Genomic DNA, 11999 nt, shown 5'->3' with positions numbered 1-11999 from the left:
GTGTGAATATTCTTAACACTACTAAACTGCACACAAAATATTTAAGGTGGAAAACTGTGTTTTTAATATTTTACCATGACTAAAAATAATTTCTAGGGAATTCCCTAGTAGTCCAGTGGTTAGGACTCTACACGTTCACTGCCAAGAGCGTGGGTTCAATCCTTGGTCGGAGAACTAAAGATCCCACAAGCCATACAATATGGCCAAAGTTTTTTTTTTTTTAATTAAAAAATAAATTATCAGTTCAGTCGCTCAGTCGGGTCCGACTCTGCGACCCCATGGACTGAAGCACACCAGGCCTCCCTGTCCATCACCAACTCCCGAAGCTTACTCAAACTCATGTCCATCGAGTCGGCAATGCCATGTATCAGCCTCATCCTCTGTCATCCCCTTCTCCTCCTGCCTTCAGTCTTTCCCAGCATCAGGGTCTTTTCCAGTTCTTCGCATCAGGTGGCCAAAGTATTGGAGCTTCAGCTTCAGCATCAGTCCTTCCAATGAATATTCAGGACTGATTTCCTTTAGGATGGACTGGTTGGATCTCCTTGCAGTCCAAGGGACTCTCGAGAGTCTTCTCCAACACCACAGTTCAAAAGCATCAATTCTTTGGCACTCAGCTTTCTTTATAGTCCAACTCTCACATCCATACATGACTACTGGAAAAACCATAGCTTTGACTAGACAGACCTTTGTCAGCAAAGTAAAAAAATAAATAATAATTTTTTAAAAAAAAGTCAGTCTGGGACTTCCCTGGCAGTCCAGTAGTTAAGACTCTGAACTTCCTGCCCTGAACCAGCAGGGGGCACTGGTTCAATCATCTCTGGTTAGGGAAGTGAGATCCTACATGGCCAGTGGGAAAAAAAGGGAAAAAAAAAAGAAAGTCTCCTAAATGTCTATCAACAAATGAATTGGATAAACAAAATGTAATTATTACACAATGGGACACTATTTGGCCGTAAAAAGGAATGAAGTACTGATACATCACAGATGAATCTTGAAAACATTAGGCTAAGTGAAAGAAGTTATACACAAGAGGTCACATGTGTGATTTCATTCATATAAAGTGTCTGGAACAGGTAAAGCTACAGATTCAAGTGGGGAAGAGAAGCTCGAGGAAAGTTCAGGGCTAGTGTAGGAGCGCTTATCAAGAAAAGCAAATGCCCTTCCAGAAACTCCAACCTGTAATTAACTGACAGCAAGAACCTTTTAGAGCTTCCCTAAAGGCTCAAGTGTAAAGAATCTGTCTGCAAAGCACAAGACTCAAGAGACTTGGGTTCAATCCCTGAGTAGGGAAGAGCCCCTGGGAGAGAAAATGGCCTGGAAAATCCCATGGGTGGCTGGAAAAGAGACTGTATACATAGTGACAGAAAGAATGGTGGGCTAGGGTTGAGGTGATTTCTTTTGGCAGGAGCAAAAATGTCCCAAGATTGATTGTGGTATTTGCACAACTTAGTGACTATACTAAAAAGCAAATAAACACTGTATATGAGTAAATTCCATGGTGTGTGAATTCTATTTCAATAAAGCCTTTTTTTTTTTTTTTAAGGCAGATCAATGTTAGTCCTCTAGTCAAAACTGCCATGGCTTCTCTTTTTACTCAGACTAGAAGCCTTCCTCACAATGGAAAAAATCCTGCACGCTATTCCTCTCATGTTCTCTCCTGCCAATCTCCTTGTTCATTCAACTGAAGCCATACCCCCTCCTTGGTTAGGGACACAGACACACTCCTGCTTTAGGGCCTTTGCACTGGCTGTTCTATCTGGAATTCAAGTTCCTTAGATATCAGCTAGGCTAGCCCCCTCTACTCATCCAAGTCTTTGCTTAAATGTTACCTTCTTAATGAGGTCTGCACCACCCCATTTTCAATTGCACCATCATCACCACTCCAATACTCCTATTCCCCTCACTCTATAATTTACTTTTCCTGCAAGTACTTACCAACTGATTAATAACTTGAGTTACATTTATTGTCTCTCTCCTCTGCTAGAAAGGAAGCTCACGAAGGGCCTTGATCTTCGTAGATCTCACTGGTAAATCCCGAGGACCCAGAACAGTGCCCGGAAATGAGTAGGTGCTCTATAAATGTGTATTGAATAAATGAATGGCAAGCATCTCAGAAAAATGAATGGTTACTATCTTCCTAATCCATGAATAAGTAGGTAGGGCAGAGGTGTAAATAAGGTTTTCTTACCGAGAGGAGCAAGCAGCTGGGCTCCTGAGGCTGAGGTTCTGGGTGAGGGGAAGTGGAAAAAGGAAGTTTTTGACTAGGACCCCAGGAACAGGATTGGAGAAGGAAATGGCAACCCACTCCAGTAGTCTTGCCTGGAAAATCCAACAGCTAGAGGAGCCTGGTGGGCTACAGTCCATGGGTCACAAAAGATGAGACACGAGTTAGTGACTGAACAACAAGGAACAGGGCAAGGAAAGGTGAAGCAGAGGTTAAGCTACAGAAGGTGGTGATGTTCAAACCCAATTTTAAAGTTATATAGAAACAGTCATGATTCCAGGTCACAAAGTTTTTTTGTTTTTTTTTTTAGGTCACAAACTTTTGATGCTTAGTATGTCAACATCTATCTGAGGGGCTTCCCTCATAGCTCAGTTGGTAAATCATCTGCCTGCAATGCAGGAGACTTGGGTTCAATTCCTGGGTCGGGAAGATCCCCTGGAGAAGGAAATGGCAACCCACTCCAGTATTCTTGCCTGCAGAATCCCATGGACAGAGGCTACAGTCCATGGGGTCACAAAGGGTCAGACACGACTTTGCAGCTAAACCACCACCATGTCAACATCATAAATAAACATCCTCCTGGCTATCTCAGAAAATGCTGCTGATGCATATCAATAACTCTGCTGTGGCGTGTTTGTTTAGTTTGGCTGTGCCCCTCTTGGATGTGGCATGCGGGATCTGAGTTCCGTGACCCTGGCTGCCTGCACTGGTGTGGAATCTTAACTACAGGAGCACTGGAGAAGTCTCAGTTCTGCTGTTTGTGTTTCCTTTTTATTTCCCCTTGTTGGATATCTGGATAGAGTAAGGAAAAAGAGAAGAAGAGTTTGATTCATTCAGATTTTACCAACTGGCCTCAGGTCTCACACATCTCCCATTTTCATCAGAGCCCTCTAGAAGGTGTTATTAGCCCATATTGTAATATTGAGGAAACGGAGGCAGGGAGCTGGGAACCGAGCCTGACACACAGGAGACGCTCAGTCAACTTTTACTGGACTGAACTGGAGTGGGAAACGCTCAGTGCGGGAGAAAAGGGAACGAAATCCTTCCACCTTTCCCTCGTCTGTTTCCTGGGGTTCCTGTGAGGTGCGATGCTCCTGGGAATTAAAAGCGGGAAGAGGCGTGGAGCACGCGGCAATGGCACCCCACGCCGGGAAAACCGCAGCCCCCCGCCCAATCCGCCCCCACTCCTCGTCACCCCCACCTCCACACTTTAGGGGGCACCTGGAACTCTCTGGAGGACGCCTCCCAGCCTGCCCCGGAAGGTCCGGCGCGCCCGCCAGCCTGCAGAGAAGCACAGAGGCGCGCCCACAGGTCCCGGCGGTCGGTCCCTCCGGCGTCTGCCCTGGAGGTCGGTTCGTTGCACAGCTCCGCACAGCTCGAAGCCTGAGGCTGGAGCGCGCCGACGAAGCCGGAGGGCCAGGGAGCAGGAAGGCACTCGGCCTCGACCCCGGGGTGGGCTGCTTGTGCCTTGGCCAGGGCGCGCCGGGGCCCCTGGGCAGCCCTTCCCCCGGCGCGGTCGCCCGCCAGCGGGATCAGCCCCCCCTTCGGCGGCTCGCTCCTCCCCTTGATCCCCGCGCACCCCCTTCTCCTGCCCCAGCCACGGAGATCACTCCGCTCGCAGCTCCGCCGAGTCGCGCCGGGCACTGCAGCGGCTGGAGCCCCCAGAGCTGCGCGCTCGCCAGGACCCAGACGGCTGCCGGAGCCCAGGCAGCCCCGAGGCAGCGACACCATGAATGGCTCGGGTGGCCTGGACACCGAGGACACGGGCGAGGCGGGAGGCGGGGGCAGCTGGCAGCCTGAGGCGGTCATCGTGCCCACGCTCTTTGCGCTCATCTTCCTCGTGGGCACCGTAGGCAACGCACTGGTGCTGGCCGTGCTGCTTCGCGGTGGCCAGGCGGTCAGCACGACCAACCTGTTCATCCTCAACCTGGGCGTGGCCGACCTGTGTTTCATCGTGTGCTGCGTGCCCTTCCAAGCCACCATCTACACCCTGGACGACTGGGTGTTCGGATCGCTGCTTTGCAAGGCGGTGCACTTCCTCATCTTCCTCACCATGCACGCCAGCAGCTTCACGCTGGCCGCCGTCTCCCTGGACCGGTGAGCTGGCGTCCCAGGGGGTCGCGCACGCAGGCTGGAGCTGAGGAAGGGGGCTGGACTTGAGGGTCAAGGAGAGATGTGCAGAGAGGAGAGAGAGAAGGCTAGGAAGGAAGGGGCACCAGGAGGGAGTAAAAGACAAGCAGGTGTGTCGGAGGAAAACGAGGAAGAAGAATGGGAGACCTTGGTGTCCCTCTGTTAGGTGCCTCCTCAGGGACTCAGGGCCTCAGCTCTTCAGCCCTTCCTGTCTGATAAAGCCTTTCCGGGTTTGAAGCGTTTTCCCATGCTGAGTTTCATCTGAGGGTCAAGGCCCCTTGGGAGGCTGGGACAGGAAGGATTGCTGTGCCCAGTTTACAGACCAAACTGGGTTTATAAGCGATTCGCTGAGTGGCCTATCCTATAATCCCGTGCCTGAAGCCAGCGCTCTGTCTCCTCTCGTCAAGCCCAGGCACCTCCACCTCGCTGGCCTCCAAACCACAGTTTGCTCGGCACAGTTTACTCTGGCTCTGACTGCAGAATCTGGGTCCTTTGCGAGGGCCCACGCCAAACTCCAAGCAAGCGCGCCCTAGGGGCCCTAGGTTGGTCCCACCCTACCCCACCCCACCTCTGCGCCCTACCAACAGGCCTGGAGTCAAGGGCAGGAGAGGAGTGGGCCCAACGGTCCCCCTGAATGCTGAAGCTTGGAAGGACACCGGGATGATTCCTGGGGCGGGAATCCTGGTCTGACTGCTACCTCCCTGGCCCCCTCCGTCCTCACGTTCCTTCCCTGGACAGGCAAGGAGGTCAAGGAGGCAAGCCACATTCCCCATGCACCAAGCACCCTCCCCCCCAGTTCCACTGAGCACTAAGTGTGTCAGTTCCGATAGGCTAGCGTCGAGTGCTCTAAGAAATCCCCTCTGTACCTTGCCTGAGGTGTCTCCAGGCTCTCTCTTAGAGCCTCAACGTGCCTGAGTCCTACCTCTGGGGGCAACATCACTGGTGAGTAATCACAGCCTGCCAGAGCCCCGAAGCCGGTTTAATCTTGGGGGTGCCAGCCCGGGTGGAGTCTGACAGTGGTCGTAGTCTCAGAAAGAACAAATGAGTAGCCTTTCCCGCCCCACGGGTGGGCGCAGCTGAGGGTGTTCGGGATGGGATGGGATGCTCGGTGTCGCCCTCTGGGGCTTGTGCGGCGTTACGCTGCGCTAGAGAACTTCCCGGACGGTGAGTGTGGGACTCGAGGTGGAGGGGTCCGGCCCGGCTCCCGCGAATCCTGCTGGCTCATCCGACGTCTCGCTTTCTGGCCTGACCCGCAGGTATCTGGCCATCCGCTATCCACTGCACTCCCGCGAGCTGCGCACGCCTCGCAACGCGATGGCGGCCATCGGTCTCGTCTGGGGGCTCTCGCTGCTCTTCTCCGGGCCGTACCTGAGTTACTATCGCCAGTCCCGGTTAGCCAACCTGACCGTATGCCACCCGGCGTGGAGCGCGCCGCGCCGCCGCGCCATGGACCTCTGCACCTTCGTCGTCAGCTATCTGCTGCCGGTCCTGGTGCTCGGCCTGACCTACGCGCGCACCTTGCGCTACCTCTGGCGCGCCGTCGACCCGGCGGCCGCCGGCTCGGGCGCCCGGCGCGCCAAGCGTAAGGTGACACGCATGATCATCATCGTGGCCGCGCTCTTCTGCCTCTGCTGGATGCCTCACCACGCGCTGATCCTCTGCGTGTGGTTCGGCCACTTCCCTCTTACGCGCGCCACTTACGCGCTACGCATCCTCTCGCACCTGGTCTCCTATGCCAACTCCTGCGTCAACCCCATCGTCTACGCTCTCATCTCCAAGCACTTCCGCAAGGGTTTCCGAGAGATCTGCGCCGGCCTGCTGCGCCGCGCCCCGCGCAGAGCCTCAGGCCGCGTGTGCGTCGCGCCCCGGGGCCCCCATGGCGGCAGCGTGCTGGAGCGTGAGTCCACTGACCTGACGCACGTGAGCGAGGCCGCCGGGCACTCTGCCCCTGTGCCGGCGCCTCTCCCCAGCCAGTCATCCAGCCACGTCCCGGACCTGTGCTGGAGGGACCCAAAGGCCCCCCAAAGGCATCTTGACAGTTAATTTGACCTGAGGGCACTTAGTGGGTATGCTTGGGTGTTGAAAGATTGGAGTCAGAGGTTGCGGGATCGTGGAGGGAATTTCATTTGTTAATAAAACGCGCAAACTATTCCATGTGCTGTGGCGCGCTGTCTCTGCCTGTCTCAGGGGCCCCAGGCTCCGTGGTGAGAAGCCTCTGGGACTTCCCGGGGAGCTCTGGATGGATGAGTACAAGAGAGGGGCCTGCACCGAAGGCAGCAGAGTTAAAATCCGCCTAGAAATCCCTAATGGATACTGAGGAGCGTGTGAGGACCTAAGGCTCTTTCCACGTGGCCATCTGGACGCCCCAGGTGTATGTAGATGGAGAAAACAGCAGCTGCCAGTGAGCAGCACACACGCTGTCAGAGCACACTGGGTAAGTCAGCTGATGACACACTTGGCAGACCAGGACACTGTGTGTGTTCCCATTAGCATTTGCGCACAGGCGTGTGGCCGGTCCTCGCCTGTTGCCAGCTCCCTGAGGCTCTATGGAGTCACACCAACCAGACCAGCGCCTAACCACCTTCAGCCCTTGTTTCCTTCCCTCCCTGCAGCTGTCTGGGATCTGGTCTCCAGGGCAGGTTTATCCTTAGGTTAGGAAAGTCACCCCCACAGCCATCGGTCCTGCTTCAGGGTGCACAGAGGTATTTCTAAGGCACTGCTGGCCTGGGGCAGCCTGAGAATCCTGCGGGGAGCAGAACAAGCCTCTAGCTGTTCCAGGTTTGCCCCACTTCTGGAGTCCTTGAGCCAAGGCCTTTGACATGACATGAAATTAGTTGTTTGAGGAGAGGCAGGGAAACCCTCAAGGGTGTGCCACCTTCACATGGCTGGGCACAGAGCACTGTGGTAAGGGTTTGGGAGCTTAGCCAAGCAGGTGCCTGCTGTGGAAACACAGGTTGGACCTGCCCAGATTGGAAGGACCTTGTCAGGGAAAGGTGTGTGTGTGTTTAGGCAGGGGTCCCATGCTTGTCTCGTCTGCTTGGCGAGTCTTGAATGTGAAAACTGGTTCCAGGTGGTGGAAATGGAGCAGGGGCCTGAAAGCCTGGGTAGATGCAAGTTGGGCGGGGCTGGGTCCTGAGCTTTGTCTTTCGGTGTTTGCGGAACCTGGGGTGCAGGTGTGCCAAGTCTGAGGCTCCAGGGTTGTTGCACAGAACAGCTGCCTCCAACTGACTGCCCAGTCCCCCAGAGAAGTGACTGAAATAGAGGTTGTAGCCTAGGCGCTGCTGCTCCATCCAGTCCCTCCACATAGCCTCTCAAGATGGTCCTGCGGCTCCTGCTCCATCTCACCTTCCTCGGGCTTGGAACCACTCAGCCTTTGGCTCAGCAGCAGGGCTTTAACGCGCCGGCATTTGGTAGGTAGAGAGCATAAGGCCTTGAGCTTTGGGATTTGGGTCCCAAGGCACAGGGTGACCTCGACCTCCACCCTTCAGACTGGCCATCCTTCTCCAACCTCAACTCACCCCAGGAGGTTCCGGATCCCATCCAGATTCCAAACAACGGAAGCAAGCCCCTGGTGGTCGATGTGCAGGTGTTTGTGTCCAATGTGTTTAACGTGGTGAGTGTCCTGAGGGCCCGGGAGCCCAAGTGCTGAGCTGGAGATGGAACAGGGCTCAGCCTCATGAACGCGGGGGTCTCTGGCCTTCTTGCCACAGCGCCCACCCCCGAGGTGACACACTGTTCCCCCCCACCACCACAGGACATCCTTCGGTACACGGTGTCCTCCACATTGCTGCTTCGGCTGGTGAGCATCCATGGTGGGTGGAGGCTGAGGAGGGGAGAGACCCCTTGAGTCCAGCACAGAAGTACTGGCCTTTGTCAACCTGCTAAGCCCAGGGGCACATATACACGGAGAGTGGGAGCCTTAGTAGCACCCTTGTGTCCCCAGTCCTGGCTGAACACACGCCTGGCCTTGAATTCAACTGGGCACCAGCAGAACCCAATCATGCTGCCCTGGGACGTGCTCTGGATGCCGAGACTCACTGTTCGGGAGGCGTAAGTGAGGCGGGGGTTGTTTTCCCTGGCACAGGCCAGGCGCAGCCTTCTCTACTCATCTGGAGCTGGGAGGTCCTCTTACTGAATATCCCCCTCCTGGTGGCCCCGCCAGACCACTGACACGACTCCTGTGCACTATGCTGCCCCAGCTTCCAGAACCTCGAGGGCAGTGCACAGCAGCTGGGAACATGCTGGGGTCCCCCCTCCTCCCCCTTCTGAGGGGTGCCTGTCCCTCTGCAGCCTCTGGGTGAACTGGCAGGACAAGAATCCGCAGGCCCGCGTAGACGGGGACGGCCACATCGAGTTCTACCTGGCCCTCACCACGGAGACCAACTGCGACTTTGAGCTCTTCCACTTCCCTAGGGACCAGAGTGACTGCCACCTCACCTTCTTCGCTTTCAGCAACACCGGTGCTGACAAGACAGGAGATGGGGGATGAGGGGAGAGGGGAGGGGAAGCCTCCGGCCCCCAGCAAACACCTGACCTGGGGGACCGGGCCTGTGTTCACACCCGTCCACCCCCTGGCTTAGGGGAGCTGGGCACGCTTCTTTCACTCCGTACGTCCTACTCAAATAGCGGCCACATCTCCCGGTCCTCCCCTGCTGTAGGCTGTGGGCCCCTCCAGTCTTCTTCTCTCACCCCCAGAGCAACAGTTCTGGGCCAACAGCCAGGGCTGAACTGCCCACTTGTGTCCAGCCCAGAGGCGCAGGCTGCTGCAGCCTCACTCCTGAAAACATCCTGAAGGTGTAGCCACCCACTGATTATCCCACAAACCCAGCATGTGATGTTCAACTCAGCAGAGTAGTCCCACCTTCCCTTCCATCCCTCCCCTCTGGGAAATACCACAGCTGCCGCCCCACGAATCCTAGTATTTCAGGTGTGAGATGATATACCAGTGAGTGAGTTTGTGACCATGTCCCCCGCCCCTCTGTGAAGTGGTGCAAAGTGCGTTTATTTTTACAATGAAAATTCATTTTATGAATCTGAGATGGCCCTTCTTCTAAGTGGAGAAAACTTGGGGTATTGCAAAATCAGTTTGGAAAGCCCTTGGACAGACCAGCTTCCAAGTCTGCCCCCAGCAATCATCAGAGGGCTCCATCATCCCTGGGCTCCAGTCCGTCCCTGCCCCTACTGCCAAGAAAGATGCAGGCACAGGGTATTCCTTTCTGAGTTCACCATTCTCACCCCTCCCCCTTCAGTGAGGGAGCTGGAGTTCCAGGTCCACGCGGTGAACGAGATTGTGAGTGTCAAGAGGGAGTTCGTGGTTCAGGATCTGAAAACCGAAATCCCATCCCAGCACCTGGTACCCTGCTTCCAGGTGACGGTGAGTTGGGAGGTGGCTACTGAGGGCTGAGGGGGGCGTTGGGGATGCAGTCAGAGGCCATGACCTCACCCTTCTATGCCCACTCCCTGGAACACCCTGTCTTCCTTCCAGTTGCGCCTGCAGAACACAGCGCTAAAGGCCATCTTAACGCTCCTGGTCCCTGGGGAGGCGCTGCTGCTGGCTGACCTGTGCGGGGGGCTGCTGCCCCTCCACACTGAGCGCATCGCCTACAAGGTGACCCTGCTTCTGAGCTACCTCGTCTTCCACTCCTCCCTGATACAGGCCCTGCCCAGCTCCTCCTCCTGCAACCCCCTGCTAGGTAAGGCCCTGCCCTCGCCTGGCCTGGGGCCGGGCTGCTCTGTGCTGGGCCTGTCTCACTCTGCCTCTGCCTGCTGTCACCGGAGCCAGGGTGCCTCTGCTCAGGTCCCGGGGCCCGCAAGGCCAGGCCTGGCTCCTGACCGCTCTTCTCCACCCCGTCTCCAGTTTACTACTTCACCATCCTGCTGCTGCTGCTCTTTGTCAGCACCACCGAGACTGTGCTGTTGACCGGGCTCCTGGCCCAGGGCAACCTCAGGGCAGAGGACAGCCCCATTCCAGCGCTGAATGGGGAGCAGCACAACCGCGGGAAGCCAGGGCCTAACCCTGAAGGTGGGCAGGGGCTGGGGCCCCTTCCTGGGGGGGTGGAGGAGGAGGCCTAGGGGCAGAGCTGGCAGACTGGGGCTGCAGGTCACCGGGCTCCTTAGAGGTTCCTGCACCCACCTCGGCCAGCTCTGCTGCCCGGCCTCCACCATGGCTGTGCTCACAAGCAGCAGGTCTGGAGCAGGGAGCAGAATCAGCCTCCCTAAGGCCCAGTGACTTCAGACTCTCTAGGCTTCCCAGGTGGCACTAGGGATATAGAGCCCGTCTGCCAATGCAGGAGACTTAAGAGACATGGGTTCAATCCCTGGGTCGGGAAGACCCCCTGGAGGAGAGTATGGCAACCCACTCCAGTATTCTTGCCCGGAGAATCCCGTGGACAGAGGAGCCTGGCAGGCTACAGTCCACGGGGTCACAAAGAGTCGGACACAACTGAAGTGACTTAGCACAGGATAACCCTGTGCCTTGCACAGCCTCTCTCAGGGGGCATTTCTTCAACTCACGATGATCTAAAAGGGGCCAGACCCGAATGTTCCTTAGCTGTGAATGTGATGAGGGGGGGCAGACTAGCACCCTCTGGGGCTCACCCTTGTGCACACGCAGAGCGTGCAGTCTGTCTTCTTTCACTCTTCCTGCCCACACAGAAGCCCCTGGAGCACGGAAGGGGTCCCGAAGGAGCTGGGCGGAGGCTGCTGACCACATCTTCTTCCATGTGTATGTGGCAGGGGTGGCGTGTAGCCAGATCATCTTCATTGTGCTCTGGATGTGGGCGACATGCAAGTCGGAACCCGCCCCTGGAGCAGCCGCACCCCACGGCGGGCAGCCCAGGCTGTAACGGGCAAGGCCCAGGGCTGCAGACCTGGGGGGCGAGGGCTGTGACGGGGCCTCTGGAGGGGGAGGGAGGTGGACTCTCTTCCCTCAGCCTGGAGGACCCCCGGCCACCCCAAGCTCTCCTTCTTGTTAGCACGTAAGCAAGGAGTGTGGAATAAACACATCACCCCAGGGCAAGGGCGCCTCTGGGGTCTGTCTCTGTCACGCTCCGCTGTTCACTTTTGTTGGAGTAGGTGGGGCCCCATCTCACGTCCCTGAGCCCCGCTCTGCTCCAGACTGTCTCACCACTGTCCGCTGGTCCCCCCGTCCCCACACACTGCCTAACTGCTCCTTCGGCAACCGCTGCCGCTTAGCCCCGGGCCAGGAGCACTGGAGTCCCCGAGACAGGCCCGGGATGGTCAGGATCCCTCCTGTGAGCTCCGGCCGAGTGCTCAGAGGGCAGGGAGGGCACTTCTACTCCAGCCACCGGGCGCACCTTGGGGACAGAACCCCCCAGGCAGCAGGACTGTGGGAATGGGGCAGGCATTCTCTGCACTGAGTCTGAGAGCAGTCCAGCCTCCTTGCTTTTCTGCAGGGCCTGGGGCTGCAGTGTGGCCTGCTCCTCTGAGCCTGAACCTCAGGCCTGGGCTGAAGGGCATTCACCACCCCAGTCCCGAGCTGGCCTGGACGCAGGGCTACTCAGCCCTCCTCCTCCCGTCCCGCAAGGCAGCTGTGGGCACAGACCTCTGTCTCCCTTCTCTGTCCTTCTCATCTTGAAGCCATCCTGTGGCTGCTGCAGGCTGTGGTCAGGGTGACAAACCCCAA

The 11999-nt window shown here is 56.7% G+C and overlaps 2 protein-coding genes and 1 long non-coding RNA gene across 3 annotated transcripts; 2 read left to right on the top strand and 1 right to left on the bottom strand.

Moving 5' to 3' along the window:
• LOC108638195 lies at positions 743 to 2570 on the bottom strand. Its single transcript, XR_001919629.1, has 3 exons — positions 2189 to 2570; positions 1936 to 2073; positions 743 to 837 (listed from the first exon to the last, which is right to left on the bottom strand). It is a non-coding gene; the product is annotated as an uncharacterized LOC108638195 (long non-coding RNA).
• GALR2 (galanin receptor 2) lies at positions 3433 to 6733 on the top strand. The gene is given in 3 exon segments (XM_018063766.1): positions 3433 to 4321; positions 5611 to 6290; positions 6293 to 6733. Coding segments are annotated over 3 exon segments (1146 nt in total). The 5' UTR covers positions 3433 to 3953; the 3' UTR covers positions 6391 to 6733.
• ZACN (zinc activated ion channel) lies at positions 7208 to 11399 on the top strand. Its single transcript, XM_005694111.3, has 9 exons — positions 7208 to 7764; positions 7843 to 7967; positions 8109 to 8153; positions 8298 to 8404; positions 8645 to 8814; positions 9604 to 9728; positions 9840 to 10047; positions 10212 to 10376; positions 11009 to 11399. Exons 1-9 carry the CDS (start codon positions 7671 to 7673, stop codon positions 11197 to 11199), a joined length of 1230 nt encoding a protein of 409 aa, XP_005694168.2. The 5' UTR covers positions 7208 to 7670; the 3' UTR covers positions 11200 to 11399.

The sequence above is a fragment of the Capra hircus genome, chromosome 19 (assembly GCF_001704415.2).
Source record: "Capra hircus breed San Clemente chromosome 19, ASM170441v1, whole genome shotgun sequence".
NCBI lineage: Eukaryota > Metazoa > Chordata > Mammalia > Artiodactyla > Bovidae > Capra > Capra hircus.
This window is presented reverse-complemented; position numbering and strand designations above follow the sequence as displayed.